The sequence below is a fragment of the Cervus canadensis genome, chromosome 1, assembly GCF_019320065.1.
Source record: "Cervus canadensis isolate Bull #8, Minnesota chromosome 1, ASM1932006v1, whole genome shotgun sequence".
In the NCBI taxonomy this organism is placed as follows: domain Eukaryota; kingdom Metazoa; phylum Chordata; class Mammalia; order Artiodactyla; family Cervidae; genus Cervus; species Cervus canadensis.
The window spans coordinates 21,427,291-21,455,247 of NC_057386.1; the positions used below are offsets into that span (position 1 = coordinate 21,427,291).

Genomic DNA, 27,957 nt, shown 5'->3' on the forward strand with positions numbered 1-27,957 from the left:
CTAGCTGCATTTCAACTTTGAATCCTAGCTTTTCATCCACTCATATTTTACTGACCAACTGTGAGTTAGGTTCTGATCACAGTAATAGTAGTAACAGCAACAGAAAAACCTTTTTAAAGCACTTATTCTAAAAAGGCCAGCATGCATGCATGATAAATCACTTCAGTCTTGTCCGACTGTTTGGGATCTTACGGACTGTAGCCCTCCAGGCCCCATTGTCCATGGGAGTCTCCACGCAAGAATACCGGAGTGGGTTGCCATTTCCTTCTCCAGAAGGAAATGCCAGGCACTGTTCTAAATGCTTTATATTAATTCATTTAAATCCCACTTACACCTCTATAGGATAAAATTATGATGCCACATTAGAGCTGAGAAAACTGAAATAAAGTCACAAAGTAAGTGGATGGCCCTGGATTGTTACCCAAGCAGTCTGATTTCAGAGCCCACCCATCTAACCACTCTGCTACACTGAAAAGCCTTCATGCTGTTTCCGTATTTTGACAGTGTCCATCATGGTGCAGCCTTGGAAGTTTTAGAAAAACTGTGTAATATGGGAGTCTCTCCAGATTTCAGAGACCTGAGTATTAGTTTTCCAATGAGAAGACATGGGCTTTACCAATATCTTGATTGTCCTAATTATTCAGCTATCCAGGAGGAGGGTACCAAATCCATCAAACACTTGTACAGCTTTCCACTTGGTGTTGACTCCATAGGTCATAATCACAAAGGCACATTTCAGCAGTTTGCACAGTCACAGAACATTCAAGCAAAGAATGCCTTATTCTCAAACTTTACATGATAAATTAAAAATTCTAAAACATTTTGCTTATCAACCTTGCCATCTTGAGACATAACTTGCATTATCAGTTTTGTCTTTGTGCCACTAAATGATTTATTACATCTCAATTAATCAGAGAAAGAAAAGTGCAAATAGAATTTTCAGTTAGAAAAATTCTTCAAAAGAGAATTTTACTGGAGGCAAAATAAGAAATAGAAAAGAGATCTAAACCCCAACAGTGAGATGAGTCAAGCTGATAACAAAGCTAAATCAACAACACATTTCAAGAGCCCCAGATAAATTAACCCAATGAGAATAAGAGCTATATCCATCCTAACCATGACACAAAACTCAGAAGCAATTGAGAAGAAAGTGATAAATAAAATACCAAAAGCAAAACCATCAATTCCAATATACACGGTGGACTGTCCCACCACTAGTCTACTGAATCTGCCCTCTGGAAGGGTGCCAACGGCTTCTAAATGACCAATGATCTTTCCTCAATCCCCCTTCTCCTTGATCTTCCTTTAGAGACTGCCCCACTTTACCTGGGCTCTTTCCCCCTTGACTTCCATGATCCTTCTCCCTGCTTTCCCATATCCTAAGCGTCACTCTTCTCAGTACTATTCCCTAGCTTCTCACCAGTCCCTCAAGTGGTTGTCTCCAAAAATGTTCAGACTTGGACCCTCTGTTCATTTCTCTAAATTCCTTCCCTTAGGGGTCCTCACCATCCTGAAATCTGCTCCTCCAACCTCTCTCCTCAATTGTAGTCCTATGACTCTAAGTGTTGAAAGACATTTCCACAGTATTATTTCAAATTCACGAGTTTTAATCTAAATTGGTCTTCTCCTCAAAACTTGATCTCACTATTCTTTCACTGTGTCCTCACACATAACACACACACACACACACGCCAAACCGTCAAACTCCCTTCTCTGAACTCCCTCAACACCCTGTCCATGCCTCAACTGTAGCCCAGATTACCCTAATTCTGATTCATGGGTATGTTTGTTTGCTTCTCCAAGTACACTCATCGAGGGGCAGGAACTGTCTGAGTCACCTATGTATCCCCAAGGAATAATACTGCAGAAGCTGAATAAAATCTGTAAGAGAAATTAATAACTATGGACAAATCTTTCAGCCAAACTGGTCTCCACCTGCTTGGCATTTCACAGTCCCCACTCTCCAGCCCAGAACAGTCCTCTCTGCTGTTGCACATAAGGAAAACTCCCACCCATCCTTCCGGAGACTCAGCTTAAATTCTACTTTGTCAGGTGACCCCATTCAACCAGACTCCTTGCTCATCAGTTTTAAGGTGGCAGGTAGTTCAGTGTCATGAACCCAGTATCATCTTTGAAGCCACGTAGGCCTGATTCAAAACTAGGTTGTAGCAGAAATCAGCTGTGTTACTCTTGGCAGATCCCTGAAGCTTTCTAAAGCTTCATTTCTTCAGCTATAAAATGAGATAAATAATACCCATCTGGAGAATTTGGGGGAGGATTAAAGAAGAGTAAGCTACCTAAAACACAGTAAATGTTCAGGAGATGTTAACTCCTCCCTCCCACTTCATTTACCGTTTACATAGGGCTTACAGTGCATATTTTTGTCTCCATGACTAGATTGTAACAATTGGTAAGATCTATAAAGGTAGGAGATGAATCTCATTTACGTTCCTATAGTTTAAACACCTCTCAGTGTGCCTTACATAGAAATACAACAAAAATTGAGAATGATGAAATTACAATTATGGTGGATTATGGCAATCAGGTGTAAATAGGGCCAACACTAGAGCTGACCATAGTACATTTTCCATCCAATTTAGCTGCAGGATTATCACATGGCACCTCTGTAATTTTTACACATGCCAAAAGCTGGTTTCAATAAACCAATTTCTAGAGTGCACAAGTCAATAAGGAGTCTCTGATAAATTACAGTTGGCTTAAATGCTACAGTCAGTATTAGAAGAGTTTCTGTATTTGTACTTTTTCCCATATACTTTTAGGAAGCTTTCTACAAATTCTGTGATTTAATGTGATAGTAACAGAGCTCTACCTGTTAACTGAAACTAGATTGAGATGCTTATATTTTTCTACCAGGGTTAAAAAAAAAAAAGGCTAATACTATAGCAAAACTAGCAAGATCAACTCCCAAAATATAATTACAGGTAAAATTTAGCAAAATCTCTTTAACTATTCTTTCTAAATTACTTTCATTAATATCAGGTCTTCAACATCCTCTCTGAACTTGTTGGAATTTTTTTTCCAGTCTGACTTATCATAACCTTCCTTTACTACATGTTATCTTCAGCAAAAATCAATTCCCACGGTTGAGTTTCATTTTTTAACTCTGCCCCACTTGCATGTGATAACAAGTTGGAGAAGCTGCAATTGTTGGGTAGTAACCTCCACTCTCACAGTCAACACCTCATTCATACTCCCAGCCACATTCCCTTTCCCTGCAGAAGCTAATTCTATAGTTTTCATAAACTGGAATGTGCAGCTGTAAGTGTAATTTGAGAAAGCAATTAGTAATGGAAGTGTGTGCCAAACATCCTACCCTTTCAACATATTCATGTTTCCAAGTACTTTTTGTTTTGTTTTGTTGCTTCCCGTGTGGAGAAGTTTATGGTAAGAAAAAGAGGCATTCAGTTCTCTGACCAAATCCACCAGAACAGAGGATACAGACACACATTGGTAACGCAGGAAGAGCCAAAAGCCAGGTTTCAGACCAATTTACTAACCTCGTTTATCCACCTATTTTACCTCTTTAGGCAAAATTATAACTTCTCTCAGCTTCAACTTCCTCTTCTATAAAATAGAGACAATACCCTCCCTATCTCAGCAGCTTGTTTGAGTTATAAAATGACAGCATCACAAACAGCACTGTATAACTGTAAACTGTGTGTGAATATATACAGAAATATATGTGTGTGAATATATTTTTGAATAGCAATGCCATATCCTATAGACAGATTAAAAAATAATTTTATATCATGTGTTAAAGTGAAAAGTGAAAGTGCAAGTCACTCAGTCATGTCCAACTCTTAGTGACCCCATGGACTATACAGTCCATGAAATTCTCCAGGCCAGAATACTGGAGTAGGTAGCCATTCCCTTCTCCAGGGGATCTTCCCAACCCAGAGATCAAACCCAGGTCTCCTGCATTGCAGGCGGATTCTTTACTAGCTGAGCCACAAGGGAAGCCCAAGAATACTGGGATGGGTAACCTATCCCTGCTCCAGGGGATCTTCCTGACCCAGGAATCAAACTGGGGTCTCCTGCATTGCAGGCGGATTCTTTACCAACTGAGCTATCAGGGAAGCCCACAGGAGCTATCATGTTTTAAAAGTCCCAATTAAATACTTTATTAAATACAGTTATATAAAATTCTACACACAGTAAATCCAAGGGAAAAATTTTTTTGATAAACAGAATCTAGCTTTCAAACACATGTTCACAGACCAGTTCATAATTTTGAAGCAAGTATCATTTTCTAATCTGGTTATTCTTGTAAGAAAATTTTTACTCACAATCACTTCCTTTTCTATTGGTCAAACTTAGAGTAAACATGAAATACTGGAGATTAGTTCATATCTTGTGCTAAGAATTTCTGCAATGTGGTCTTCATATAAGCCTTCATTACAATGAATTAAAAAAAATTTTTTTTAATCCAGGATAACTTCCTGATGTTAGATTTCTTTAAATGCTAAAAAGAAAGCACCATTAAATTAGAAGATTCCCAAATCATTACACACTTCCAATTTCCTAGACAAAATATCAATGTACTTTCATTCTCCAAATAAAAGATTTTCTATAAACATACACATACATGCATTTCTTAAGTTGTGTTTTTATGTCTTTATTTATATGTGGTAACTTTTGAACACAAATCGTTTAACATGTTTTTTATTTTCATTTTGGTTGCTTGCAGCTTACTCTACAGCCCTATCATGGCATGATTCTATCTGAATTTATGCTGTTATAATTAATTAAAACTGTTTAAAACATGAATTTGAAAAGTATTAACTGATTTTGTGACTTAAAATTCTTTTTCTAAACTTCGCAAACATTCTGTACAAACTAAATTAGTGCTGAGAAAAAAAAAACAAAACTAGATTTCAAGTTGCTCAAGGTTCCTAAAAAGGTGAAAAAGTTTAAAGAAACAAATGCTCATATGACTAACACCCATTTTCAATTTCAACATAGCAAACCTCCTGTTTGTTCTTAAGGCTAATTCAAAACCAAACATATTGGGGCTGGTGATTACTTAAGATAATTTATGCAATCATAAGCCAAAGATGCAAATTTTGCAAAAAGAAAACCAAGCAAGTAAGCAAAACTCTAACACATGTGGGACACACCCTCTCAGTATATAAAGGCTTGTCACTGTCCTTGGTACCATGCACTCCCTGAGCTAAACAGCATCACCATGTCTATTCGATACAGCTCAAGCAAGCAATACTCTTCCTCCCGCAGTGGATGCGGAGGAGGAGGAGGATCATCCCTCAGAATTTCGAGCAGCAAAGGCTCTCTTGGTGGAGGATTCAGCTCAGGGGGGTTCAGTGGTGGCTCTTTTAGCCGTGGGAGCTCTGCTGGAGGCTGCTTTGGGGGCTCATCAAGTGTCTATGGAGGAGGATTAGGAGGTGGCTTTGGTGGGGGCTATGGAAGTAACTTTGGTGGGAGCTATGGAGGAGGCAGCTTTGGAGGGAGCTATGGAGGAGGTGGCTTTGGAGGCGGCAGCTTCGGAGGGGGCAGTTTCGGAGGGGGCAGCTTCGGAGGTGGTTTGGGTGGTGGATTTGGAGGAGATGGTGGCCTTATCTCTGGAAATGAAAAAATAACCATGCAGAATCTGAATGATCGCCTGGCTTCCTACTTGGACAAAGTTCGGGCTCTGGAAGAATCAAACTATGAGCTAGAAGTCAAAATCAAGGAGTGGTATGAAAAGTATGGCAATTCAAGCCAGCGAGAGCCTCGTGATTACAGCAAATACTACCAAATCATCGATGATCTTAAAAATCAGGTAAGGGGCATTTTTAAAATGCAACTTTAAGCCTCTTTTTGTGCAAGTAATTCTGATAGGTAATTTTTAAATCAACTACAATGTTCACTGTGTTAGACTACATTACTTTCTTGCTTCCATGAGCAATCCAGTCTCTTCAAAGGTAAATAGCTGTGAGGGTACAGTCATTGCAATCTTCATCCAACATGTGTGTTGTGTATCTTGTAGGATGGGGGGATTACTGAGAATTTTTTGTGTGTTAATGAGTGTAAGAGTCCACAGTTAAAATACATTAGAAAATGTACAAACACAGGGACTGAAAGAATTATTCAATGAATCAGAAAATATTATTCAGACTGATAAACAACAAATACTCCTTACTGACATTGCAAGAAACATGAATTTTCCAGTATGAAAATGGAGTATTGCTTGCCTTGAGGGAATTTTTGAATTGCATTGTGTGCTGTTTATATTCATTTAGAATATATATATAAAACAAGTTAAACCAAATACAGGTACGAGTCAGTGAAGTTAGCTGAAATACATGGAAATTACACAGGTATAAGAGCGGGACCTGAATGCAGGAACACAACTATATAATCCAGTTAGTTTTCAGAAAGGGAGGATATAGAAATAGAAAAGTATGGAAATTTCAAGAGAACAAATGATTCAATTTTAAGTATATGGGTAAGACTGCAATGTCAGATTTAAAATAAAAAATTCCCCAAGACTTAGTAATAGAACACCATAGAAATGTAGTTTACCTATGCCACTATAAAAGCTGTGTCTGTATCTGATTTCTTTGTCTCTTCTTCCAGATCCTCACCCTGACAACAGACAATGCCAATATCCTGATTCAGGTTGATAATGCCAGGCTGGCAGCTGATGACTTCAGGCTGAAGTAAGCTAAGCAAATGTGGCACAATACTGTCACAATAAATACATGAGATGTTTTTAACAATGTATGCCCACAAGAGCATTTACATTTTCCTGAATTCATTCAAATTTAAACTATATTGGAGCTGTCAAGAGAAACTTTCAACCTCAGTATTACCTTTTAGGCAATATTATAATAAGATGCTCTTTAAGGTACATGCTAAGTTTCTTTGCATTAAACCACTAATATCCCTATGTGAATCAGAATATGATAAATGTTGCCAAGATACGAAGTCAACTCTTTACTTGGTTTCTAAACAGTCCCTACCCAGGAATTCCTCCCTGATATAAGTTATACCCAGTATTTGTATCATGCTTGTTTCAGGTATGAAAATGAGGTAACCCTGCGCCAGAGCGTGGAGGCCGACATCAACGGCCTGCGCAGGGTGCTGGACGAGCTGACCTTGACCAAGACCGACCTGGAGATGCAGATCGAGAGCCTGACCGAGGAGCTGGCCTACCTGAAGAAGAACCATGAAGAGGTAACATAAATAGTTATACTTCCCCCAGCCAAAAAGGGACTCAGGGTCATGAAGCAGTCATTAAATATTTCTGTTCCTCAAACAGGAAATGAGAGACCTTCAAAATGTATCCACTGGTGATGTGAATGTGGAAATGAATGCTGCCCCAGGTGTTGATCTCACTGAACTTCTGAATAACATGAGAAGCCAATATGAACAACTTGCCGAGAAAAATCGCAGAGACGCTGAAGCCTGGTTCAACGAAAAGGTAGTTTATCTTCCTTTGCAGCAAAGTCAATGGTGGTTTGGTTATTCGTTCAGATTTTTCTCATCAGGTCCCCTGTTTTTAATATTCTAGAGCAAGGAACTCACTACGGAAATCAACAGCAACCTTGAACAAGTATCGAGCCATAAATCCGAGATTACTGAGTTGAGACGCACTATTCAAGGCCTGGAGATTGAGCTACAGTCCCAACTAGCCCTGGTAAGTAAATAATTCTCTTGAGAAATAATATCACTTTATCATGCGTTTCATCCTCAGATGAGAATAGGCAACATAAAAGAATGCAGAGTTGAGGGTAAAAAAAAAAAAAAGAAAGAACATTGAAGTTTTTTGCTAATGGGATAAAAGTATTATTGGCATTGATCGAAAAATGCTGAAATTGAAATATTATCAAAACTAAAACACAAATCTGTTCGCTTTCCTTATTCTTCTAATGAAATTATTAAACAAGCTTCATTGTACTTAAGTGAACAATGAAGTAGTTAAGTTACAATATATTCTCTCCTCTTCAGAAACAATCCCTGGAAGCCTCCTTGGCAGAGACAGAAGGTCGCTATTGTGTGCAGCTCTCTCAGATTCAGTCCCAGATCTCCTCTCTGGAAGAACAACTGCAACAGATTCGAGCTGAGACCGAGTGCCAGAATGCCGAGTACCAACAACTCCTGGATATTAAGATCCGACTGGAGAATGAAATTCAAACCTACCGCAGCCTGCTAGAAGGAGAGGGAAGGTAAATTACAGAAAAGTTTAAATCATCCCAGTTGCTTTTATTCAGTGTTCCAAGCCTTAAGGCTTTTCCCACAACCCAAGGATGTGTCAGAGCACGGGAGAAAGTGGAAAGAGAGGAGGCAAAGTACACAAGAAGGTGTATGCAACCAGCCTCAATGTCCCACGAATTTGACACAAGAAAGATTCTTAGGTTTGGGTGCATACATAGTTGTTTTAAAAGAACGGGTTCATAACGGCGGGGGTGATTTTCCTCAAAACACCTTTTGCCTAGGTTATAAAGTAACAATAACGTGGAAACAGACTCACAGCTTCCCACGTTACAGCTAACGGAAAGTAACTTTTACCCTCCAAGTTCCGGCGGCGGCTCCTACGGCGGCGGGCGCGGCGGCGGAAGTTCCGGCGGCTATGGCGGAAGTTCCGGCGGCTATGGCGGAAGTTCCAGCGGCGGCGGCCACGGAGGTAGTTCCGGCGGCCACGGAGGTAGTTCCGGCGGCGGCTACGGCGGCGGAAGCTCCAGCGGCGGTGGTCACGGAGGTAGTTCCGGCGGCGGCTACGGCGGCGGAAGCTCCAGCGGAGGCCACAAGTCCACCTCTTCAGGGTCCGTTGGAGAGTCCTCATCTAAGGGACCAAGGTCAGCAGAAACTGGCTGGGGTAATCAGAATTAGTTTTAACTTTTTGATGGGTTTTTTTGTTGTTGTTTTTTGGTTTTGTTTTTTAAGTTCTGTAACTTTTTTGGTTTTTTTTATTTTTAGAACTATTTTAAAAATTAAAATCTTATAAAATCTTTATATGCTTTTTTTAACCGACTATAGTTGTTGACACCAGTCTTGAAGGGGAAACGGTATTGTCTAAAATGCTGCAGCTTTGGTGTTTTTAAAAGTAACTGTAAAGAAGTTTTCTTTTTTTTCACTTTGGTGTATTTTTCTTTGCATTTAGATATTTTGATGTAGGTATTTTTAGTAAATATCTTTGATTTAGCTATTTTGCTCGTTAATTAGTAAGGACCCCACAAATTGTAGTCTAAATTCTATTGTTTTTTATTGTAATTAACTTACAGATACTAACAAAACCAGAGTGATCAAGACAATTATTGAGGAGTTGGCACCTGATGGTAGCGTCCTTTCATCTATGGTTGAATCAGAAACCAAGAAACACTACTATTAAGCCACATCAAGAGGAAAGAGGCTCCCCTCACACAGGCCATTATGCATAGATGCATGGAAAAAAATCTCCAAGAAAACACTTCAGTCTTAATGGCCTATGGAAATAGGTCCACTCCTTGATCATAAGGTGTCTAAACGGTGTTTTGTGGTTTCTGTATTTCTCCTTTTCACTTTACCGGAAAGTATTCTTTAATGGAAAAAAAGAAAAACTTTCTGTTCTCATTTACTAATGAATTTCAATAAACTTTCTTACTGATGCAAACTATCCAATTTGGTCAGAATTATCTTTATTTGAGTTAGACAACTTTTAACATTAAAGATTAGTAAAGTATCATTTGAAGATTGATTTATCTAGAAATTCTGAAGACAGGTTATCATGAGGATTTCTCTGAATCCGTTTTTTAAACTTAGGGGTATGTTGGACCAATGTTAGTAATCTCAGGAAAGAGTCCATGAGTCCCCAGTTATTCTTTCTTTAAGATACAAAGTATGTTGACAGCTCCCAGTTCTCTGGCTTTGAATTAAGTCTTGAAAACTGAAAAGTCTCAACACCCCAAAGATTAAATTAATTCAAAATTTCAAATTTTCTGATCACTTGCCTCCTCACATTCAGCTCTTATTAATATTTTCTTCTCATTACTATATTACTTCTGCCCAATTGCTACACAGCCAAAGAGATAGCTTCCAACACTTACTAGCCCAGTGAAATATCACCCTGACAAAATTATTTGGTGTCTATCAGACAAACAGGAGAAGCACTGTCAAGACATGGTGATACCAATTTAACCAAAAGGACACCTGTAAGTCTCTACCTTCACCAATTAGTACAGTGACCAGTACTAAAGACCTGGTTCTTGTAAGATCAATCCAATCACATCCTTCAGTCAATAAGAACCCAACTGACATTATTACTCTGTGAGTATATGGGGTAGGTAAGGGTTGGATTTACTCCATGACCTTAAGACTACCTTGTGCTCCCTGGTGGGTTCCTAGGTTATCCTTGTCCACCAAACAGCCTTTCTTAGTATCCTTACTGATTTGAGCTCCAGATCTCCCAAGGACCTGAAACCAGCCATGATTGAGACTTCTGCTGGGTAAACCCCACACTCTGTATCCCAAACTGATCACTGAAGCTGTATTTTATTGTAAATGGACTTTGTTATAGTGAAAACACCATGACCTACCTGGCACCAAACATTACCCCAGACACTGTTTTTGTGCACATGACTTTCTATATGTACTGGCCGCCCTTCTTGGGAGCCAGTCTGTTGAAGTTCCAAGATGCTGCCTTGCAATGCCCTGAAACAGGGCTGGGTAAGGATTCTTAGAGAGGAGAAGGGGGAAACAGAGGATGAGACAGTTGTATGGCATCACTGACTCAATGGACATGAATTTGAGCAAACTCCAGGACATAGTGAAGGACAGGGAAGCCTGGTGTGCTGTAGTCCATGGGGTCGCAAAGAGTTGGACATGACTTTTCTACTGAACAACAACTGTGTATATACTATTATTCAAAAAAAACTCTCTTATTATTATCTAGCGTAGTTAACCAATTCCCTGGGACCTAGATTATTGTTCTTAATCTGAGTTGGCCATTCTCATTATTCTGGATAAGGGTTTTCATATTCAATAGCATGTATTTGAGACAAATGCAAATATATTATTATGAAATAGTTATGTGCTCCAAGCCAGGATCTCAGCTGGTCAGTTATTTATCTGGCTGGGTGGTGACCCAAACCTTCATTCCTAAAAGGTCTGAATCATGGTGGTCCTGTCTTCTTACGTTTTCCATCTTCTTATATCTCTTTAAAGCATTTATATTTAATTTTCTTTATAAGGTAACTAGCTTATCTCTGATGGAAAACTACTTTCTTGATGGGTGTTGACTAATCTGATTGTGGTAATTATTTCTCGACACATGTATTAATACGTCAAGTCATTATGCTGGACATCTTCAACTTATACAGTACTGTATATGATATCCCAGTTTAAAAAAAAAAAAACTACTTTCTTGACTGGACTCTGAAACTATAGTTTCATAAAGACAATGTATCTAACAAATAATTTTATTTTAACAAGGACATTCGTTTTTAGAGTTAAAAAGTTATTGTTGGCTGTGCAGGTTTCTATTTTTACCAAAAAGATTTATCATGTAGCTATTAATCGAAAAGCCTATACACATTCTTACAGATTCTAAAGTTGTTACAGAGTCCTGCTATTTAAGCAGGGAAGTGTCCACTGAGACTATCAGAGCCAATTTTGAGACTCATGTGGAATCACACTAAACAGCAAAAGCTTCTATCTCTGAAGATTCTGCTTTATGCTGCTAAAAGCCTTGGGACTTTGCACACTAACACTGATGTGCATGATGACTTGATATTTTGGGTGGGCATGGAGAATAACTTTGTTATGGCCAGCACAGGGAAGCAGCTTGAGTTAGTTTAATTAAATATTCATCCAGTATTTCCCATCTAGATTGCATCTTGAGAGTGGCAATTAGGGAAAGAACTCATTTGTAGGTATAGGCATGCATTTCAAAGTCAGTGACTCCTGGACTTCATATTCTAGCACTGGCATTTACAAGTCATGTAAATTTTGGACAAGTTATTTGAACCATCCTAAGTCTCAGTTTTCTTATCTATACAGTAGGGATAATAATTACCTCATATGAGATTATTGTTTCCTCATTTGGAGATAATATGAGTTAATAAAAATGTGTGCTTAGTCACTCAGTCATGTCAGACTCTTTGCGACACCATGGACTGTAACCCACCAGGCTCCTCTGTCTATGGGGATTCTCCAGGCAAGAATAGTGGAGTGAGTTGCCATGTCCTCCTCTAGGGGATCTTCCCAACCTCGGGATTGAACCTAGGTCTCCTGCATTGCAGGCTGATTCTTTACCATCTGAGTCACCAGGGAAGTTAAAATGCCCACTGTACTGAAGAAAGAGTATTATGTTCATCTTCAAAGAAATATGCTTGTTGGCTAAACAACTGAGTTTCTCCAAAGATGGACAAGAGCATCACAATAAGTTGTTAGAGTAGGTGATCACTAACATCGTCTACCAAGAGGTAGAGAACCAGGTCAGGTTGCTGTCCTAGGGCTGCAAAACTAAATTCCAGTGTCACAAAGGGTTATTATGATTAATCCAGTTCTGGGAATCTGAAGTCTGATAAAATATAGCAAGAAGTTTGTGAAAGTAAGTGGGAAGGACCAGATGATCACCCCAAAGACCTGAGATAGTTGACCACCCCTGAAAGCTACAGCTATGGTCAGCCTGGTCATGATGCAAACTATACAGGCTGTGTCCTTGGATGACACAGGGAAACAAATTATCACAACAGAAATAAAACCTGTCTGGAAACTAGGTATGAAAGTTTTTTTTTTTTTGAAGGATACTTTTTGAACCAGGTTGTCCCACAGAAAAAGACATGCCCAAAGAAGAACGACTCTTTGAGTTGTCATCTTGCTCCTTAGTCTCTAGATAAAAACACAAACACTGAGACTTCTCTGGTGGTCCAGTGGTTAAGAATCCTCCTGCCAGTGAAGAGGACTTGGGTTCATTCCCTGTTCTGTTTATGTCATAGAGCAACAAAGCCTATGAGCCACAACTACTGAAGTCCCCGTGCCTAGAGTTCATGTGCTGAAACAAGAGAAGACACTGCAGTAAGAATCCTTTGCCCACAGCAAAGAGTAGCCCCCAATCATCACAGCTAGAGAAAGCCTGAGCACAGCAATGAACACCCAGTGCAGCCAAAAATAAAACTAATTATTTTTTTTAACCCAGAAACACCATCCACATGCTAACATTGAGTAAAAGGTCTTTCCAGCCTAACATCAGTTTGGAAAAGAAGGAATTGTGAATTGGCACAAACATTGGATATTACCTCAGAGAACAATTTGGGTAGTGTTCTGAAAATAGTGTTGTCCAAGATTTTAGCAAAGAAAAAAAATCACATATTTAAGCTTTCAATTAATCTTTCCTACACAGAAAAAGTTATCTAAGAAGAAATGCTAGAAAAGTATAAAGAAATGGGTTCGAAGGTTAGTTGAACCATGACCAAGCTAATGACCCCTTTAGAAGAGGAATTCTCATTAAAAGTTTTGATCTATTACTGTGTGTTGGAATGCAAACTGGTGTGGCCACTATGGAGAACAGTATGGAGGTTCCTTAAAAAACTAAAAATAGAATTGCCATATGATCCAGCAACCCCACTCCTGGGCATATACCTAGACAGAACTATAACTCAAAAAGATACATGCACTCCTATGATCACAGTGGCACTATGGCACTATTCCATACAATGGAATAATACTCAATCATTAAAAATAATAAAATAATGCCATTTGCAACAACAAAGATGGACCTACAGATTATCAAACTAAGTAGAGTCAGAAAGAGAAAGACAAATACTGTATGATATCACTTACATGTGGAATCTAAAATATGACACAAAATGAACATACCTACAAAACAAAAACAAACTTACAGATAGAGCAGACTTGTGGCTGCCAAGGGGGCGAGGCAGTGGGGGTGGAGAACTAGCAGTTTGGGATTAGCAGACACAAGCTAATTTACATGGGATGGATAAGCAACAAGGTCATATTACATAGCACAGGATACTCAATATCCTGTGATAAACCACAATGGGAAAGAATATGAAAAGGATATATAGATAGATAGAGATATATATATAACTAAGTCACTTTGCTATACAGCAGAAATTGTACAACATTGTAAACCAGCTTTGGCCACCTGATGTGAAGAACTGACTCATTTGAAAAGACCCTGATGCTGGGAATGATTGAAGGCAGGAGGAGAAGGGGACAACAGAGGATGAGATGGTTGGATGGCATCACTGACTCAATGGACATGAGTTTGAGTAAGCTCCGGAAGTTGGTGATGGACAGAGAAACCTGGCGTCCATGGGATCACAAACAGTTGAACACAACTGAGCAACTGGACTGAACTGAACTGTAAACCAGCTATGTTTCAATAAATTTATTTGTGTTGATCTACAGAGCCTCTGTAAGGTTTTGTGAAGTAAGAAATTTGAAGGGAAAACTAAAAGCAGAGGACTTCCTTGGTGGTTAAGACTCCATGCTTTCAATGCAGGAGTTGTGGGTTTTGATCCCACAACCTAGTTTTTGATCCCACAAACTAAGATCCCACATGCTGTGTGGCACAGCCAAAAAAAAATATTTTTTAAATTAAAAAAAAAAAGATTAGTAGAAGAATGGAACTAAAATGCATTTTGATAGATTGAATAACTTCTTGTAAAGATAAAAGGAAGTGGGATATGGCCAATACGCACATGAAAAGATGTTGACATCACTAATCATTTAGAGAAACGCAAACCAAAACTATAGTGAGACACCAGTTTACATGCATTAGGATACCTACTATCAAAAAAAAAAAAAAAATACCAAGTGTTGGCAAGAATGTGGAGAAATTGGAATACTTGTGCCCTGTTGGTGGAAATGTAAGATAGATTAGCTGCTGCAGAAACCAGTAGGATGGTTCCTCAAAATATTTTTTAAAAATACCAGCAATTCCACTTCTGGGTATGTACCTAAAAGAACTGAAATCATGGTCTTGAAGAGCTATTTGTACATGCCGTGTTCAAAGCAGCATTATTCACAATAAGAGTTTGAAAGGATATATTTTCCTTTCCACTATATCCTCTGCTACGAGTACAATGCCTGGTGTATTGTAGATACTCATTAAATATGTCTTGGTATTTAATTTGATAATTAATTCAATTTGATAACTGAATGTTTTTAATTAAAAAATTGAATAAATGACTCCTGATAGGCACATAACTGCAATCAACAGCTGCATTTTGCTATTACTAGAAATTCTGAAAAGAATTTTTTAAGAAATATGTTTGTGCTTTTCATTAAAGAAGGATTTTTGCATTGTTTGAGTTTTACTTTTCTACCTGACATTAAGATAACTATATATAGTGAAAGAAATCACACTGAATTACAAGGCTCATTCTGGCTTGATTCACCCAGTTTGATTCTGTGTATCCTTGAACAGTTCTTTTATTCAGTTTCCTCATGTTTAAATCAAACGAAGGAAACCTCTCTTCCTGATTCCCAAATTCATTGTAAAGCTCAAATAAGATAATTTACAAGAAATTCCTTCAGAACTTATAAAGCTTGATATAAACATAAGAGAATTTTGTCTTTATATTCATCACGCTGTAGACTTTGAAAACATAAATGTTGAGGTAGGTTCTGGCTGTTGTGCTGTGTGTGTGCTCAGTCGTGTCCAACTCTTTGCGGTCCCATGGACTATAGGTCACCAGGCTCCTCTGGCCATGGAATTTTCCAGGCAAGAATACTGGAGTGGGTTGCCATGCCCTCCTCCAGGGGAATCTTCCCAACCCAGGGATCAAATCTGCATCTCTTGTCTCTCCTGCATTAGCAGGCGGATTCAGGGGTTTAATATGATTTCCTGCCGAGGGCATGTATGATCCAGGTTGAAGTCAGCCCCAAGAACTTACATTTGCAGGTGAGCACTGCCCTCTGGTGGAAATAGAAAGGTAGGGGCAGGGGCAGTTAATGACGTGGGAGCGCCAGAGGTGATGCCGAGAAGCCATTTATTTAAATGTATGCATTAACAACAACAAAATCTTCCTTCTTTTTTGTCACACATGTTCCTTTGGAAATATTTTCTTTACATATATAGAATGTGAACCTGTTACGCCAAAGTGAAAGTGAAAGTCGCTCAGTTGTGTCTGATTCTTTGCAACTCCATGGACTATACAGTCCTTGGAATTCTCCAGGCCAGAATAATGGCGTGGGTAGCCTTTCCCTTCTCCAGGGGATCTTCCCCACCCAGGGATCGAACCCAGGTGTCCCGCATTGCAGGCGGATTCTTTACCAACTGAGCTATCAGGGAAGCCCATTACACCAATTATTTGTCTAATTATTATTATTTACAGTTTTCTGGTGGCTCAGATGGTAAAGAATCTGCCTGCAATGTGAGAAACCCATGTTTGATCCCTGGGTCAGGAAGATCCCCTGGAGAAGGGAATGGCTACTCACTCCAGTACTCTGGAGAATTCCATGGACAGAGGAGCCTGGTAGGCTACAGTTCATGAGGTTGCAAAGAGTTGGACACGACTGAGACACATGAATTCAAATTCAATGATCACGCAAGCATTGAAGAGAGTCACAATTCTTTATATATTTTAATATCCTAATTCTTTGTTATTTCAATTTCAATCATTCAATAACTTAATTAAAAGATAATTTCACAACCATACAGCATTTTAAGATTATTGATGGCAACACATAAAGCAGATATTCAGTAGAGTTATTACTTATATCTGAAATGTGCTCACGATACAAGACTCTCAAGGTCACCTAAAAATATGCCACATCTTCACTTGGCAGGTAGCTAGTGACTCTGAGCAAACTGTTTAACACTTCTGGGACTTACTTGCCTCATCTGTCAAATAAAAAGGCTGAAATGGGTGATGTCTCAGGCCCTCTGCAGCTCTAAAAAGATCCTACAACTTTGCCCAGAAAATGCATTTAAAGGCCATGTTGATGCCAGCCTCAGTACCAGCTAACTAGGTTTCAGACTGCTTGTGCCAGCAGAGTCCCAGGAGACACCCTGACTGTCTTGGTGGCGAAGCAACTTCATTCCTCTCTCTGCCACAGACCTGGAACCAGTCAAGCCCAACCAAGTCCCTCCTGCTCCTCCTTCTCCCATCCTCTCTTCTTCCTTCACCCCGATCTCCCACCACAGCCTCAAGAGGAGGCTTCTCAGGTCATTTCTTGCCCACCTCTGCTTCCACCGCAGCTTGACCTCCCCAGACTGTCCACACCAGCTTATAATACAACCACAACAATAAAGCTGCCCTTCGTTGACAGCTTTTCATTTGCTGGGCATTGTGCTAAGCCAAGTCTCCTTTACTGTGTCGACAAAAAGAGGTGGAAAGTCTTTTTAACCACATTTTGACAACTCCCTAAGCCTTTTCTGCAGGTTCCTTTGCAGGAGGGTTCAACTGAAAAGATTTTTTATAATATTACACTTTAATGTGTCTTTCTCCCGAATTCACCCAGGAACTTTTTCTGTTGGAAACTGATCATTCATTCCCTCTCTCTACCTCCCAACCCTCTCCTCCCTCTCTCCTCTCCTCCATTTCCCTTCCACCTCTCTCCTCATTCCCTCCCAACTCCACTTCCACGTATCTAACATGTGGACTTCAAGGCCGAATCCGTATTCTCTATATCCCCAATGCCACATCCAGCTTCCTGTCACTTCATTCTTAAGCTAAAATTCTTCTTTTGAGGCTGATGCTATCCAAGTACCCCCCACCACACCCTTCCACCATCCAAGGACTTCCGCATCTGGTTCGCAGTCCACTTCTCTTCATCTCCTGCCATCATGAGAGACTTCCTGGCTATATAGATGGCTCATTTAACACTCCAGTCTCATTCCTACTCCAAGATTTCAGTGTCAACCCATTTCTAAACTCTTATTCCAGCGATTGTTGGGTCCAGGCCCCATGTCTATTCACTAAACTTTATCAAGATCTGGGGTTATATCTCAATTAGAATTCTAAACTCTGGCTTCCACCATCCAACTTTAACCTACCATCCTTCATCTCTGTCAATCTCCCGCCCACTCCACCTGCTGTATATCCTCAAAAAAGTGCCCAATGACTCAATCTTTGTCTTTGCTCAGTGTATCTCTTCCTCTAATCTTACTTCCTTCTTTACCTATGACTATATGGTCAATCCAGAGAAGGCAATGGCACCTCACTCCAGTACTCTTGCCTGGAAAATCCCATGGACAGAGGAGCCTGGTAGGCGTCAGTCCATGGGGTCGCTAAGAGTCAGACACGACTGAGCGACTTCACTTTCACTTTTCACTTTGATGCACTGGAGAAGAAAATGGCAACCCACTCCAGTGTTCTTGCCTTGAGAATCCCAGGGACAGGGGAGCCTGGTGGGCTGCCATCTATGGGGTCGCACAGAGTCGGACACAACTGAAGTGATTTAGCAGCAGCAGCAGCATATGGTCAATCATGGGCTTCGCAGGTGGCTGAGTGGTAAAGAATCTACCTGCCAATGCAGGAGATGCAGGAGATGCGGGTTTGACCCCTGGGTCAGGAAGATTCCCCTGGAGGAAGAAATGGCAACCCACTCCAATATTCTTGCCTGGAAAATCCCAAGGACAGAGGAGCCTGGTGGGCTATAGTCCCTGGGGTCATAAAAGAGTTGGGACACAACTGAGCATGCACAAACTGTGGTCAATCACCTCAACTGTTTTCTCAAGAACACCAGAAACTTCTTCGTTATTTTTTCCTTCTTCTGAGCCCATCTTCAGACCCCAAATGCATATCAGCCGATCATCTTCTCTTCTCCTACACAAAGATAACTTCCAAATATGCATTTAAACGTCATTAGAAATGAGAGCTGGTCCTTCATTTCTTCCTAACAATCCTTTCACTCATTGCTAGTCAGGCATCTTTCCCCATTCCAAGTACTTATTCTAAACATTCACACTTCCTATCTTCATATGAGACATTCCACCAACCCCTAAAACTCAGCTGGACCAAAGCTAACCCCAGTATCTTCCTCCTCTTGTGTTTCCTATCTCAGTCAGTATTATAGGATTCCCAGCATCTGAAAGCAATTACCTAAGAGCCACCCCCAATTCTTATTCTTTATTCTCCAAATTCAATCAGTGACCATCTCCTTTCAACTTCTTTCCATCCTACTACCCTCATCCTTTCCACCTGAACCATTGTCCTAGCCTTGTAACTGGTCTTATTTTTCATTTCAACCTGATTATGTTGTCCCCTGCTTTTTAGTTATGATTCATTTCAAAGTTTTTAATACAGACAGCTAAACATGATCCAGCCCCTATCTGGTCCTGACCATACATTTCTCAAAGATTATAACTAAGCATTTTTCATGTCTGCATTTATTTAGCATCATGTCTTTATTTTCACACTTAGTATTGACTAACAAATGTAGTAGCTATACATTTTAAATAAAGGAATCAGTCAATATTTAGGTTATTGTTCAAGGTAACAAATAGATGTAATAATCACAGTAAGACAAGAGAAGTTAGTAGGATCATATATTTTTTAAAACAACACAATGCTTCTTGGTGTGGTGGGATAAAATATGTGTTTCTGTAGCTAATGGTTCCTTATATCAATATATCTCTCTGGTAATTAAGACCCTACTGTAGCTGATGGTACCCTATTACAAGCTTAACTTTTAAAACTTTATAATAACTTGTATCAAATAATAATGGTATATTCTTAGGGTCTAGATGAAAGTAAAGGATTACTCACCCAAAATTATAAGTTAAAATAATGAACTTAATATAGAATGAACCCTATTATATGTAAGATAACAAATATCCTGAAGCAACAACCCAGGATGGTAGACATTAATTTAGCCCCCAAAATCACCCAATTATACATAATTTCATGCTAATTTGAATGAAGCCTTTTTTTCCTTTTGGCATGTATAACTCAAATAGAGACACCCCCCCAATGTGTATAAAAGCCCAAAGAAGCCATCAGCACATAATATTCTGTTCTCCTCTGAAGTTACAACTATCCACAGACAAGGAGACCATTTCTCATACCGCCATGTCTCTCCAGTTTTCTAGCGGGTCCAGGCATATTTGCCTACGGTCTGGAACTGGATCTGTCAGGCCATCCAGTGGAGGCACAGGCTTTGCAGGTAGCAATGCTTGTGGCAACTCTGATGCTGGACGTGGATTTTCCTATGCTTTGGGAGGTGGCTTGGGCAGTCTTCCTGGTGGGGACCACGCTGGTGGTATCCTGGGAAGTGGTACCTGTGCTGGCTTTGCTGGAAGTGAAGGGGGACTCTTCTCTGGGAATGAGAAGGTGACCATGCAGAATCTTAATGACCGCTTGGCATCCTACCTGGATAACGTGCGAGCTCTGGAGGAGGCAAATGCTGAACTAGAGAGAAAAATCAAAAGTTGGTATGAAAAACATGGTCCTGGATCTTGCCATGGACTTGATCATGACTACAGCAGATATCACTTAGCAATCGAAGATCTTAAGAATAAGGTGAGAATTCACAAACTTGGAACTACTCAAAGTATTTAAAACTAAAAATGATCTAGCAAAAGACAGAGAAGTAGAACAGGAAATGCTTCAGAACTGTTATGTATCATTTATACATATTTATTATCTATTTTGAAATGTAATTCTTCCTACTAGCTAAAAACAGGCATTCTGATTCATGAATGTCTATGCAACTTAAATGTTACTAGTTCCATTATTGCTTATTTTGAGATATATTCATTGATAAAGAAGTATTACAGTCTAAAAGTTATATGGAAAGAAGTAAAACCATATTTGTAATTTTTAAAAATAAAATTTTAAAACTTTTTGGTTATTACATAAGGAAGTGAGATTTTTTTATACCAAGGTTGATTGTACAATGTTTTTTGTTTGTGTGCTTGTTTGTTTCCTGAAATAATAGGTTGTTAGAGCAGACTTACTGGTTGTGTTCTCCCTCCTGATTTCTTCTAGATCATCTCTTCCACTACGGCAAATGCTAATGTCATTCTGCAGATTGATAATGCCAGACTGGCTGCTGATGATTTCCAGCTAAAGTAGGATATAGAAAATAATCACACCTAGAACATGGTTCTAGTCCACTTAATGTGTTATATAAAATTTCAATTTCACCCTGATTAGAACAGGCTATGGGCTTCCCAGATGGCGCTGGTGGTAAAGAACCCGCCCACCAGTGCAGAAGACATGAGAGACACAGGTTTGATCCCTGGGTTGGAAAGATCCCCTGGAGAAGGGCATGACAACCCATTCCAGTATTCTTGCCTGGAGAATCCCATTAGACAGAGGATCCTGGTGGGCTAAAGTCCATAGAGTCACATAGAGTGGGACATAACTGAAGTGACTTAGTACATACGCATAGGACAAGCTATAATCTAAGAGATTAAAGGAAGTAACATATGTGACAATGCTACAACAAAATGCAATACAAAGCATGTTCTAAGATTACAATCAGCTAGACTCACATTTTTACATATTTATGACATTCTTGAGCCAAAATATCACTGTATTTCTAGGCCTGCCTAAAATAGTGCCAAGTACAAAGTAAATGTAAATATTTGTTTTAATGGACCAATTTACAATTTTTACTTTTAACTTCAATAAAATTCTGAAACAGTCTATTTCTACTTAATTGGGATATGCTATTGGAATTTGCATGAGCAGATATTCATGCTGATTATTCTGCACAGAATTGTGTGAGAGGAGTGGAGGAGGACTTTCTTTGTATACTTTTATAATATTTAGAGACCTGATTTCATTTAACTTTCACTTAAAAGCAGTTGAGCAGTTGAGGAAAGCAGGTTTTACTTTTTGGTCTCTTGAGCTAGTCTACTTGGTGCTGAGATTCACTGAATGTTTCCCAAGGTATGAAAATGAGCTCGCCCTTCACCAAAACACAGAGGCTGACATCAACGGGTTACGGCGAGTCCTGGATGAACTGACTCTCTGCAGGACTGACCAGGAACTGCAGTATGAATCCCTGAGTGAAGAGATGACCTATCTCAAGAAGAACCATGAAGAGGTAGGGGAAGATTTAGCTCTAGTTATTTTAAATACTTGGGAGTGAAGATTAAATGACAATAGTAACTCGTGCTCCTTATAATAATTCAAATAGTGCCAAGGCATATAAAACAAAGAATTCCATGTCTCCCGCTCTGCCCTTCTAATCTCATCCCCCAAGATAATACATGGTTACCACTTTGATCTGTATCCTTCAATTTTCTGGCTGTCACAGCTTAACCTTAGGAAATTAGTACATTACTTTTCTCTACCATGTTCAAATCCAGGAATGTTCAAATCCTGGATGTTCAGGTACTAAGCATCCTGGGCAAATAGTTTAACCTCTCTGTGCCTCCATTTCCCAATCTGTAAATTAAGTCTGGTAATAGTACCTATCAGTTAGAGATGTTAATACCCCTAAACTGCTTTAGAACAATGTCTGGCATATAACAAGTGCTCAAGTGAGAGCTATTGTCCTTAAGGTGAGAGTTCCCAGAGGGCAGGGATTTTTATTTGTTTTTCCACTGCTCTAGTCCCTCAACAAGCACTCTCACTGACATTTAATCGAGAATTATATGCTTGATGCAAACTACTATACATAACATAAACAACAAGGTCCTACTGTACCACACAGGAAACTATATTCAATATCTTTTTTTTTTTTTTTTTTTTTGCTGCACCTCACGGTATGTGATGGGTTTTTAGTTTCCCAACCAGGGGGGATCCAACTCATGCCCTCTGCAGTGGAAGCCAGGTCCTAACTACTGGACCGCCAGGGAATTCCCTACATTCAATGTCTTGTAATAACATTATCTACAATGGAAAAGAATCTGAAAATGAATAGATATACATATATATGGATCATTTTTCTGTACAGTTGAAACTAACATAGCATTGTAAATCAAGTATAATAAAATATTTTTTAAAAAATAAAGGAAAAAAAGAATTTAAGAACTCTCTGATCTTTGTACCCACTTCTCACTTAAAAGGATAAAACACCTCTCTGGATGTTGTGGTGTTGGTTGTGGCTGTCTTAAAAAATAACGAAGTAAATAGATGATTGGCATGACTACTGATCGAATAAGTCAACTTAAAAAATCATTCGTGCCTTAACTTAGACAACTCGAATTTAAGTCACAAACTGAGACCTAAAAAAGGAACAAGAGCGCAGGTGAGCCCAAACCGCCCTCAGGTCACAGTTAACTTCTCCCCGCAGGAGATGAAGTCTCTGCAGTGCGCCGCGGGAGGCAACGTGAACGTGGAGATGAACGCGGCGCCGGGCGTGGACCTCACGCTTCTGCTGAACAACATGCGGGCCGAGTACGAAGCCCTGGCCGAGCAGAACCGCAGAGACGCCGAGGCCTGGTTCAACGAAAAGGTGAGGAATGCCCAGCCCAGCCCGGCCGGTACCCACCCCCGCCACCCCCCACCCCCACACCCCTCACCCTGCATCCCTCCACCCCACCCCCTCATCCCCCTCACCCGACCCCTGCCATGCACCCACCCACCCCCTGGCAAGCTCAGATACGCTCACTCCCGGGCGCCCGGCCTTACAGAGCGCCAGCCTGCAGCAGCAGATCTCTGACGACTCGGGCGCGGCCTCCTCCGCCCGGGGCGAGCTCACGGAAATGAAGCGCATGGTGCAGACCCTGGACATAGAGCTGCAGTCCCTCCTGGCAACGGTAGGTGAGAGCGCAGGTCAGCGACTCCAAAAAGTCTAACTGAAATTCTTCCCAGGCCCCCTGTCATAACTTCACCTCCAAATACTTAGTGGAGAGAGGAGGACAGACAGACCCCGAGACGCTCAGAGAGACAGACAGTACTTCTTCCTCCCTGAGGTCTCTGAAGGTTCCTTCCCGCCCACGCTCAGTGCCCACTTCCCGAAATTGGTCCTTTCTTCAGCTGGATGCAAAGCAAACAGCAGCAGCATTGGTCTACCTGACAATCAAGTGGCAAGCTTATGTCAGGCGGTCAGGCAAAGCAGAGCTGGTATCACCAGCATCTCCTAATATTGCTGAAGTCCTGTTAAAGGCCACACTGTGCTTGCCACCAGGCAAAGAAGGGGACATTTTTTGTGATTCCATGTGAGGACTGTTAGCCTCTTCAGCCTCAGGGCATCCAGGGGAGACATCCCAACCCGACACACCCCAAAAGGCTTGGCATTCAGCCTTCTCTGGCACTTACTGCCAATTATTTCGAATGTTTCCATGGACACAGCCCAGGAGGAAAACGGCTTCTCTTCTGGAGTGTCTGCTGGCAGCATTCAAAAGCCTTGGTTTTGAGAATTATGGCACACGTGGTGGTCCAAGGGTTCCCTGTCCTCATCAGAGGTTTCACGCCCCCTGAGGACACCAGGTTGACACAAAGAGTCACTATTATACAAATGAGAACAGTAAGCAGAGAAGGAAAAGATACTCAAAACAAGAGGAAGACTGATTTGATGCAGACACCCTAAAAAAGGCTAGGGCTTTCTTACTATATCGTATTTAGATTGGAAATTTTACCACTCACTAACCCTATCTGAACAACTGTGCCCCTCCCCTCCTTCACCTTCCTCCCCACTGCTGGCTGGTACCCAAGACCCTCCTCCCTTCCACTTTGGGCTCCTGGAACCCTCCTCTCTTCCCCATTCCCTTATTTCCTGCAGCTAGAACCTGAGGACCTATTCCTGCTGCTGTGCTCCTGAACACAAATCCTCCCTCTCATTTTGGAGCTGCGCTGAAGGAAATAAATTCCTGAGCTCCCAGAGCAGAATTTTAAGCACTTTCACAGAAAAGCAATGACATTAGAAAATAGCTAGATTCCGTGCAGCAAGTAGTCCTGTAGTTTGGGCTCATGAAATAATCCACAAAAAGGCCCATCTTAACTTCCAACATAACCGAATAATAGAATAAGGGTGGCATGGAACCTATCTTCCATTCCTGAGATTCTTTTGTGGTCAGATGACTTCTATAGTTTGGAACACAAACTGTGAACATGCTGAGTTGTCTAAATATAATATCTCAATGCTTCACATGCTTCCTGTAATGTACAAACTTCTAAGTTCATCCTGACCTGTCTCCTCATTTACAAGCCAACCTTTACAGTAGGAAGATGTGAGATAGAGATGCTTATGGTCTGATCTGATTTAGGACAGTGTTAACAATCTTGAAAAGGAGTATCATATGAGAACACTTTATCAGGGAAATTCAAGTTTTGAACACCTGAGCATGCACCTCCCTGATATCTGCCACTTGTCACCTCAGCATCCTATCACTATCTGGTTCACCTTCCGCTTCTTTTCCCTGGAGAGCCCAGCCCCAACCATGTGATGTACTGGTCAGCCTGTTTATCAAAGGCAGTGCTTCTTAGCTCCCTGGGACTCCTGTTTAATAATGAATCTCTTATAACTCCCTCTTTATAATCCTAAAAATGGAGTCAAGAGATAATATATTTAGCAATACACACAAGATTTTTAAAACCAGTGTAATGCCATAACAGCAATCAAGAGGAAAAATGGAAGTTTTAAAATAATATATATTTAATATGTAAACACTTGGGCCCAACTACCCTGTAATGAAACAGACTGAGGCTTACACCTTCTTTTCATGGATAAGTTTCATTTTAAACAACATAAGATTGGGAGTTGGTCCACACAAGAATACAAAGAAAATGAAAAAGTGAAAGTAGGAGTGCACACTGAGGTAATAACTAATATCAAGAGACGTAATAACCACCCGGATGTGATACGATAATAGAAAGAGGAAAATTATATTAATTAAAGTAGAGATCACATGACAAGACAAATTACAGACTATGCAAGTGGAAATGAGGAGGTATAATATTCACAAGAGTAGAGTTGAAATAATGACCTATCCTGGGTTATGAAATATATCTCTTGTCTTGAAATCCCGCCCTTATGAGGGCATTCACACAATCTCAAGTGCTTATTAAAAGGCCTTTGACTGATGACAGAGAATCAAGGATGAATTAGAAAAAGAAACAGCAGCACAAAAAGCAGTGGTGGGGTAGATCTTTGGAGACAGTAGTAGAGTAAGATTGAAAACAACAGGCAACTCAAAAATAAGTATGCGATCTCAAAATAAAATTGATAGACTTCAAAATAAGATTGATTTCTTATTATGGTACCCCCCAAAGTGTTTTAATATAAAGATTGGTTGTTATATGAAACAATACCTAAATGTGTGAATGTCTACTGGAATAATCAGAAATCTGTGGGTCAGGTATCTCACGCCAGGACATCCATCAGGCCTGCCCACCCCCACCCCACCCCCAAGTAATCGCCAGTCACTTTCCCTTTCTCTCCACCTCCTGTTTAACTGTGACAAGTGCCTCAGATTTCCAAAGTTCACCTAGGGAGCAGTACTGCCCTTTGCTGAGAAACACTAGTTCACGTGTCCTCCAAGTGGTCCTCCTTCATCCCTTGTTGTGACACCTTTTATGTCCTCAGAAACACTCCCTGGAGTGCTCCTTGACGGAGACGGAGGGCAACTACTGTGCTCAGCTGGCCCAGATCCAGGCTCAGATCGGGGCCCTGGAGGAGCAGCTGCACCAGGTCAGGACCGAGACCGAGGGCCAGAAACTGGAGTATGAGCAGCTCCTGGACATCAAGGTCCACCTGGAAAAAGAAATCGAGACCTACTGCTGCCTGATAGATGGAGACAGAAAGTAAGTAATGCCATTAGAAAATTCAGTTTTTACCTATTTCAAGCCACAACCATAGACAGTCATTCCCCTTTTATGCCTCCAAGCCTCCCCTCTTCCTTCCCACTGCAGAAAAGCATGGCCATTCTCTTGCCTCAACTGTCCCCTCTTCCACTCTTTGTACATCACAGCCACATCTTCATTTGCCCTGGGTGATCCCAGTCATTCTTGCAGAAGTCTCCATTTGTTATCCTTTTAGTCCTTGTGCATTTGAAGCTTTATCCACCTTTCAGTTCATTCCTAACATCACTGCTGTCCTGAAATAAATGTACTCTTTACAACCCCCCAGGATCTATATGTAAAGTGTATACTTTTTCCTTAAGTTTTAAATTCTTGGGTTTAAAAAAAATCAAATGTAAACAAGATGGTTTTATATCCTCTTTAGATAAATTTTAGTTATCGAAATGTTAGATTTAGATAGCTAAAATTTTAATATTTTCCTCTATAGAAAATGAAAATCTGTTTTGGGCCTACAAAGTTTGCTTGCATTCATGTTCATCCCTTGACTCAATGAATATTTATGAAGTGATGAACAAATATTACAGAATAAATTGGATTTCTTTTAACAGCTCATGCTCTAAATCAAAAGGCTTTGGATCAGGAAGCCCAGGAAATTCATCTAAAGGTAATAAAATCTAGTTTTCCTTCTATTTCAGCAAATATTTTTACATTAATGATAATCATACACTATGGCAACAGCCTGTCTATATTTAAGTAATTTTAACTAATATGCTCTGAACTTAAAGTATTCTGTTGAGCGGATACAACTGTCCCAAACAATTATTATAAAACAATACTTAACTCCCTCAACAAAAAATTATATTACAACAGTGGAACTCTTTGTCATGTAATATTTTCAGTTGAATATGTGTATTACATATGTTTTATTTCTAGATTTATCCAGAACCACACTGGTAAAGACGGTGGTTGAAGAGATAGATCAACGTGGTAAAGTTCTTTCATTGAGGGTTCAGTCCATTGAAGAAAAGACATCTAAAATGACCAATGGCAAGACAGAACAAAGAGTTCCTTTCTAATTGTCACTTTTGAGAAAAGAATCATTTGGGGAAAGATCCTGCAAAACTTTATTATTCTAAATATCAAGGAGATAATAAAAACACTTTCTACCCTTAAAGATTAGTTACTTACCAAGAAAAAAAAATCCTGTTGTCTTAGTTACCTTTTATAGGAAGTTGGGTGTTTGTTTTCAAATAAATAAAAAAGTTGATGTGCACTTATGTTCATTCACTCATGACAAATAAATAATTGAGAGTTATTTTTTCCATGTCTAATTCATAGGGAAACATTT

The 27,957-nt window shown here is 40.0% G+C and overlaps 2 protein-coding genes and 1 long non-coding RNA gene across 11 annotated transcripts in view; 2 read left to right on the forward strand and 1 right to left on the reverse strand.

The window, feature by feature from the left end:
• Positions 1–8,584, reverse strand: part of LOC122442212 — a 35,623-nt gene extending 27,039 nt beyond the window's left edge. For 4 of the 8 annotated variants that reach the window (XR_006269572.1, XR_006269573.1, XR_006269587.1 and 1 more), the window contains exon 1: positions 8,492–8,584. This is a non-coding gene — a long non-coding RNA (uncharacterized LOC122442212). Of the gene's footprint in view, positions 1–6,540; positions 7,045–8,491 lie in introns of those variants that run through there. The other 4 variants (XR_006269585.1, XR_006269574.1, XR_006269586.1 and 1 more) reach the window with 4 other exon arrangements.
• KRT10 (keratin 10) lies at positions 5,146–9,613 on the forward strand. 2 transcript variants are annotated; one of them, XM_043469658.1, is made up of 8 exons: positions 5,146–5,797; positions 6,595–6,677; positions 7,038–7,194; positions 7,280–7,441; positions 7,532–7,657; positions 7,969–8,186; positions 8,538–8,836; positions 9,243–9,613. In XM_043469658.1, the coding sequence occupies exons 1-8, from the start codon at positions 5,207–5,209 to the stop codon at positions 9,347–9,349; spliced, it is 1,743 nt and encodes a 580-aa protein (XP_043325593.1). In that variant the 5' UTR covers positions 5,146–5,206; the 3' UTR covers positions 9,350–9,613. The 2 variants fall into 2 exon arrangements, with proteins under 2 accessions (XP_043325593.1, XP_043325603.1); XM_043469668.1 differs by having other exon boundaries at positions 8,538–8,816.
• Positions 9,614–19,908: 10,295 nt separating this feature from the next.
• Positions 19,909–27,924, forward strand: KRT28 (keratin 28). The gene is made up of 8 exons (XM_043469680.1): positions 19,909–20,432; positions 20,901–20,983; positions 21,810–21,966; positions 23,161–23,322; positions 23,501–23,626; positions 26,395–26,612; positions 27,218–27,273; positions 27,543–27,924. Exons 1-8 carry the CDS (start codon positions 19,983–19,985, stop codon positions 27,683–27,685), a joined length of 1,395 nt encoding a protein of 464 aa, XP_043325615.1. The 5' UTR covers positions 19,909–19,982; the 3' UTR covers positions 27,686–27,924.
• The last annotated feature ends 33 nt before the right edge of the window (positions 27,925–27,957 follow it).